The following is a 7,500-nucleotide window of genomic DNA, read 5'->3' on the forward strand; positions in this document are numbered from 1 at the left end:
ATATGTATATATATCTCAACCAGTTTTCAACAAAAAAAAAAAAAAAAAAGAAAAAAAGGCACTATAAATGTCATTACAAAATAAATGTCCTTTTTATAAAAACTATCGTTCCTTCAACGGATATATGGAAAACAAAAAATTTGATTCGTTAGTAAATTTCTTTTTTCATTTTTTTTTTTTTTCTGACTCGGATGTTCCTCCTCCCATCCCTCTTTTTCCCTCCATCGTAGTATCATTTTATACGATACATAGATATACATATATACATACATACATATATATATATATACATACATACATACATACATACATATATATATATATATATATATATATATATATATATACATATATAGATGTATCCATGGTCCCGTGAAATTCGACGCGCCTAGGTGAGCGCGGGGTATAACAATGCTTGCATACCGAGGCAAATAATTCGCGTGGTACGTGCTGCATCACGCGGCCACGGGTGTGCCGTTTTTTTCTGCGTAAGCCTTTGCGACTTCCTTTCACGACGATCACGCTCCGTTCACCGCTCCCGACCTATATCGCTTAGAGCTCGTTCTCGGTCCGTTTCTTACCACACATCGAGAGAGAGAGAGAGAGAGAGAGAGAGAGAGAGAGAGAGAGAGAGAGAGAGAGAGAGAGAGAGAGAGAGAGAGAGAGCGCCTTGCCGTCTGCTGCCGTGAGATCCTACATCCGGCCGGGATTAGTGTTTCTTAATTTTGTCTAACGGAAAAAAAATATATATATATATATATAAAAAGAAAAAAGAAAAGAAAAAAATGAAAATGAAAAGATAAATGAAAATAGAAGTAAAAGAGAAAACGATAAGGGAGAACGAAACAAAAAGAGAGAACGAAAATAATGAAACTCGAAAAATGGCCAAGAATATTTTTACGATTGGGACAAAGAGAGAGAGAGAGAGAGAGAGAGAGAGAGAGAGAGAGAGAGAGAGAGAGAGAGAGAGAGAAAGAGAACGTAAAGATATTTTTCTTTGTCCTGCAAGATCATTTCTTTTTCTTTTTGATTCATTTCACTTTGCATCTTTTTATCTTACTTTCTCTGTTACTCTCTCTCTCTCTCTCTCTCTCTCTCTCTCTCTCTCTCTCTCTCTCTCTTTTCTCTCTCTTCTTTTTTTTATATATATCATTGTTTTAACAGTATCGTTCTTTCTTTTCTTTTTTTTTTTTTTCTTTTTTCTTTTTTTTACGAGTCGAAAAAATAAAAAGAAACGTAAAGCTGAAGAACGGGAGACGAGTAATTTCCGTCCGGGAAAGATCAAAGTCGTTGCTCGGGCAAGCCAAGCAGCGACCGAGGAAGTCTCGATTAGGCGCGGCGATGATGGTGTTCGTGCCTCGACGACTTTTAAAGAGAGAAAAAGACAGACAGACAGACAGACAGACAGACAGAGAGAGAGAGAGAGAGAGAGCGAGAGAGAGAGAGAGAGAGAGAGAGAGAAAGAAAGAACTTACTTGAAGAAGTTAACTTTCTGCTATAGAGTTATCTACCTTCGTATCCGTAATTATTTAAGAGAACTGTCTCATTCATAAAAATCTTTCTCTATCTCTATCTCTATCTCAATTTTTCTGAATGTGTGTATTTTATATTTTTTGTTTCTGTATTTATATTCATTTTTAAAATTTGTAGATAATTATAAACATAAGAGGGAGAGAGAGAGAGAGAGAGTGAGAGAGAGAGAGAATTAGATATTCGTGAATCGCATAAAAAAAAAAAAAAAAAAAAAAAAAAAAAAAAAAAAAAAAAAATTATTATCCTGTATCGATTGTAGGTTTCGATAGGGTCGATCTTTTCATTCATGATTACCGGGTGAGTAAAGCAGGTACTCTTATTTCGTCCTTTTGAAACGAATATAAAAAAGAGAGCAAAAATATATATATATATATATATATATATACATACATAGTTGTATATACGTTCGTGTGAATGGATAAAAGAGTGAGTAAGAGTGGCGGTGAGGGGTGGAAAGGAAGGATGGAATGACGGAGGGAGGGAGGGGTGGAACCAGAAGGGGATGAGAAGGAAGGAGAAAAGGCGTGGCACGAGAGGTATCTATGTTTCGTGCGTCTAGGCAATGATATACGGCCGGAAGGAAGCCAGAAGGCGTTTCCATGAAAAGTACAGGCAAACCGGAAGACCGAAAGACGGGATGTGGTTGGCGAGTAAGTGCCTCTGTATGTATTTCTGTGTACGTCTGTTTTGCCCCGTTCCGGCACTACATCTCTTTCTCTCTCTCTCTCTCTCTCTTTCTCTCTCTCTCTCTCTCTCTCTCTCTCTCTCTCTCTCTCTCTCTCTCTCTCTCTCTTTCGTTCGCATTTCTTCGAGTAGGCAGGCAGCTGGTTGACGATGCTATCGCGGAAAGAGTCCGACGAAGAGCGAGGTACGCGACCGGATATGAGGTTTCCAATGTCGAATGGATCGTTTTTCTGAAGCTTGCAATTAATTTTGCTATGCCGACGAATGGAGACGATCGATCGACCGAAAGGAATAACTTACGAATGTTAATTAAATGCGATATCGTGAAATTAATGATTTTTTTTTTTTTTTTTCTTTTTTTTTTTTTTTGAATATAGAAAGATACGTATATGCATACGTATGTACATACTTACATATTTGTCGTCTGTCGTTTACCAATTTATACTTCGTAAATAACTATATATATATATATATATATATATATATATGTGTATGTGTATATGTATTTTATGTAGTAAAAAGATAAAATATTACATGATACCCTTGTGTAAGGTAGCAATAAGACAAAATACCGCATAGCTCTTTATCTGGCAACAAGATTAAATGTTACATATGTAGTGCAACGAGACAAAATACTACATACATATATACAAACATACATACGTACGTATATACATAGATATATGCGTAACATTTTATATAGCAACAAGACAACATTCAATATATATATATATATATATATATATATATATATATATATATATATATATAAACAGTTTCTACATATAGGAACGTAATAAAATAATTGCAATTTTATCTTGTACATACATATATGTAGATACATAATACATATTTATGTACGTACATATATTTATAAATAATAAATAAATCCAAGTTAACGAGTTAACGAGTAAAAATGATTAAATCTTACGAGGGGGAGGGGGATGATCATTCGAGAACTCATTTTACAAGGGAAAAAAAATTATGTCCAGAGCAAAATCACATCTTAGTCGATTATTCTCGATTTTTTTTCTTTTTTTTTTTTACAAATTCAATTTGCAAAAAAAAAATTACGTCCAAGGCAAAATTACATCTTACTAGTCGATTATTCTCGACTTTTAATATTTTGTTTTGTTTTGTTTGTTTTTTTTTTTTTTTTTTTCCTTACAAATTTATTTCGCAAAAGAAAAATTATATACAGAGCAAAACTACATCCCAGTTGATTATTTTCGATTTTTTTTTTTTTTCTTTTTATTACTATTTATTATTAAGTTCATTTTCGTCGACTATTTTTCGATATCGATAAAAAGAAAAAAAAGAAAAAAAAATCGATATAAATATATGTATATATATCTGTAGATATAAAAACAAAAATGTATTTGATTCGCAAACATAGGCAGGGTCGCGTAAAACGCGGAACGAAAGAATCGGGAAAGTCGTTCTTGGCATACTCACTGGCAGACGTGGCGTAGCGAGCGAGCGAGCAGCAAGCAAGTAAGCGAGAGAGCACGCGAGACGGGAACCGGAAGTATATTTTCGTGACCCGCACCGATTTAGAAAGCTTTATAATTTGTACGAGGCTCGGCCACCAATACCAACACCAATACCAATACCAATACCAACATCGTCATCACAGTCATCACCGTCTCCAACCAACGCCATCGACGCTATCGCCACGATTTCGGCTCAACTCTCACCAAGCCCTTTTTCCTTTATATACATATTGAGTTAGTTTCTATCACGATAATGAAATACCAACACGTGCTTCCGATCAAACAGGAAGTACCAATTTGTAGACTCCTAGAGAACCTAATTTGGTTCTCCTCGTAAAATAGTATACACTCGATCTTAGATATAGAAACTATTATCCAAGACGATTTCACGTTTCATCATTGATTAGAGAATTTTCATAAAATTCAAATTCTTAAATTTTGATAACTTGATGTAATTTTGTTGAAATTTATTTCGTTAATATTTAATAGTATTTCTTTTCTTTTTCTATTTTCTCTCTCTCTCTCTCTCTCTCTTTCTCTTTCTCTTTTCTCTTTCTCTTTTCTCTTTCGTCATAATTGTATCAACGAAAAGTTTTGTAGAAAAATAATAACCATTATTCAGGGTATTAGCTGTGACTGACATTATTCGTTTAACTTATGATTAAGACATAGAACGAAGTCCTCGCACGCTTGTGCAATTTTTTTTTTTTTTTTTTTTTTTTTTTTTTTTTTTTTTTTTTTTTTTTTATAACCTATTATGGTATGAGATCATAAAGTATCAGAGAGATTTACGCGAGTACTAGTTACAGAAGCTCGTAAAAAGGTATATGCTAGACATTAAGTAGAAACTAAATCCGACGATTTCACGTTTCGTCATTGATTAAATCAGATTCATAAATTTTCTTTCTTCCTTTTCCTTTTCTTTTTTTTTTCTTTTCTCTTTCTCTCTCTCTCTCTCTCTCTCTCTCTCTCTCTCTCTCTCTCTCTCTCTCTCCTATAATTTTATCAACAAAAAGTTTATATGAAAATAATTGTTTGACTAACAAGTCTCGTTTAGTTTGAAATGATTAAAACACAGAATGAGGTTTTAACGTTGGCGCGTTCGTAAGTTTTTTTTTTAAATTATTACAATTGTATTATATCACAGAGTACAACTGAGATTTACGCCAATGCTCGCTACGTCTCTATGATTCCTTTCTTCTCTCTCTCTCTCTCTCTCTCTGTCTCTCTTTGTCTCTCTCTCTCTCTCTCTCTCTCTTTCTCTCTGTCTCTCTCTCTTTCTCTCTCTCTTTCTCTTTATCTCTCTCCCTCTCTCTCTATCATAATGTTAGTATTGAGAAAACACTAACGAAGAAGAGAGATAGATAGTTAGAGAAAGAGAGAGAGGGGATGAGTGTCACCGGTGAGTACCCCGGTGGGTGTGTGCATTGGCGTACCAACGAAAAAAAAAAAAAATAAAGAAAGAAAAATATTTCCACTCGACGAGACAAAAAAAAAAAGAATGCATTTGCAATACCCAGCAAAATATATGATACATTATCCGTGTACTGCTATTATACATTGCAAATATCTTTCATCGATCACGTAGACATTTATCGATATTATCGTAATTACTATGAAATCTTTAAGAATATTAATATCAATATATTTTTATAGAAGATCATTGATATTTACTTTTCAATAATATATATATATATATATATATATATATGTATTTTTTTTTGTCTTTTTAATTTTTTTGTACTTTTCGCTTTACTTTCATTTCTTAACTCTCAACTCGCGTGGGCTAGAAAAAGAGCGATAGAGATAGAAAGATAGAGAGAAAAAGACAGAGAAAAGGAGAGAGATAGAGAGAGAGAGAGGGGGGGGGAAAGAGAAAGAGAGAAAGAGAGCGTCCGCTTTAGATTTATTTCTTCCTAAGCGTTTGAAGCTCGTGCTGGCACGTGGGAGGACAAGCAAGCAGCGCGGCTTGAGAAAGGAGAACCGCGTGCGAGCTCTGAACGGAAAAGTGTGCGCGCGCATCCCTTAGCCACCCACTTGTTCACGAGCCCTTGCTCTTTCCATTTATCGCGAACGAGTGGCTTCCTCCTCCTCCTCCTCTTTTTCCTCATCCATCTCCATTTCCACCTCATCCTCATTCTTTTCTTCATCCTTCTCCACCTCCTCGTCTTTATCCTTCTCCTTCTCCTCCTCCTTCTCCTCCTTCTCTTACTTTTCCTTAGTGAACTTTCGTCACGAAATGTTCCGCAAAGCATTGATTTGACTCTATGATATTATTGCCAATAGAACGATTGGCCTTTCGAATCGTGAATGCTAGAAAAAAATTTGTTGCTATTGATGCAAATAGGTTGGCTATTCATTGATTTGCTCAGACTATTCCAGACGGATTTTGTTTACTTAATTTTGTGTATATATATATATATATATATTTTTTTTTTCTTAATTTCTTTTTTAATTTATTAATTTACTCTTTTTAGATTATTTGTATAATATATTGTAGTAAAAGTTAGATTATTTATATAATTATCATAGTAATAAAAATAAAATACACATAAGATAAAAAAGAAAATGTGTGTATTTTTAAAATCGTAATTCATATCTATTATCGTGAAATTAATGGGTACATTACTGTTGAGGTTTGAATATTTAAGTACTGGTTATATATTGGTTGATTCATAGATCCATAGATTCAAGTTAGATTAAGTTGATCCATAAATTTATAGATTTAAGTTGGATTAAGTTGAACCATAGATTTATAGATCGAAGTTAGATTATATCGATCTGTAGATCGATAGATATAAGTAGACTAAACTCGACCCATAGATCCGTAGATTCTATTTAGATTAAAGTTGATCCATAGATCCATAGATTCAACCTGATAAGTTGATCCGCAGATACGTATATTCGTATTAGATCGAATTGATCTATAGATCCATGAATTCGAGTTAGATCGAATTGATCCGTAGATCCATGATACCCGATTTAAATCAAATTGATCCATAGTCCCTTCATTGCTTCGAGCTAAATTTCGATCAGTGCGAGAGTTGTTGATTTAACAAAATAATGTGTTGTAGAAAGAGAAAAGTTAGAGAAAAATAAAGAAATAAATAAAATCCCTAGTTTCAACAATTTTAGATTGACAATTAAAGTCTACTTATAATAATTATAAATCAACTTATTTGCTTATCAATTTGATAAAATCCAGTTGCTTCGATATATTTAACTACTGTAAATTTTACGTTTGTTGGATCTGCAAAAAAAAAAAAAAAGAAACAAAAGAAGAAGAAGAAGAAGGATAAAGTAAAGGCGAAAAATTAAAATAAAAGAAAAGATAGAAAAAGAAAGAAATATAAAATAAAGTAAAACAAAATGAAATGAAATGAATTGAAATAAAATTGGCCGGTTCATATATGCTCTCTCTTTTTCTCTCTCTCTCTCTCTCTCTCATCCGTAAGAGATAAGAAGTAATAGTGTTAAAAGATCGAAGTTGGGTTGTAAGGACAAAGAGGAGAGAAGGAAGGTGCACCTTAGCAACGAACCAACAAGAAGTTCTTGCAATGCGTTCAAACCGAATACGATCGAGTGGGCATAGCGTTGCTCTTAGCGTGGGTTTCGGAATACACGAGCAGACATATCCGAGCGGTCATTGTCCACCGATTGGCTGCGAGACTAGTCCCATACGGGCCGTACCATGTACTGCCCACAGACTTCCTCCTTTTTTTACACCTTGCCTTGTCTCTCCCTCTCTCTTTCTCTCTCTTTCTCTCTCTTTCTCTCTCTCTCTCTCTCT

General features: G+C 34.1%; 1 protein-coding gene across 3 annotated transcripts in view; it reads left to right on the forward strand.

The window, feature by feature from the left end:
• LOC124948453 (eukaryotic translation initiation factor 5B) overlaps positions 1 to 7,500 on the forward strand; it is a 33,756-nt gene that overhangs the window by 20,441 nt on the left and 5,815 nt on the right. Inside the window, exon 15 of one of the 3 annotated variants that reach the window (XM_047492093.1) lies at positions 3,614 to 3,742. The exons of the other annotated variants lie outside the window; for them this stretch is intronic. Coding sequence (XP_047348049.1) covers positions 3,614 to 3,715 — 102 coding nt within the window. The 3' untranslated portion in view covers positions 3,716 to 3,742. Of the gene's footprint in view, positions 1 to 3,613; positions 3,743 to 7,500 lie in introns of those variants that run through there. 3 annotated transcript variants of the gene reach the window in all.

Source organism: Vespa velutina, chromosome 4, assembly GCF_912470025.1.
Source record: "Vespa velutina chromosome 4, iVesVel2.1, whole genome shotgun sequence".
Taxonomy (NCBI): domain Eukaryota; kingdom Metazoa; phylum Arthropoda; class Insecta; order Hymenoptera; family Vespidae; genus Vespa; species Vespa velutina.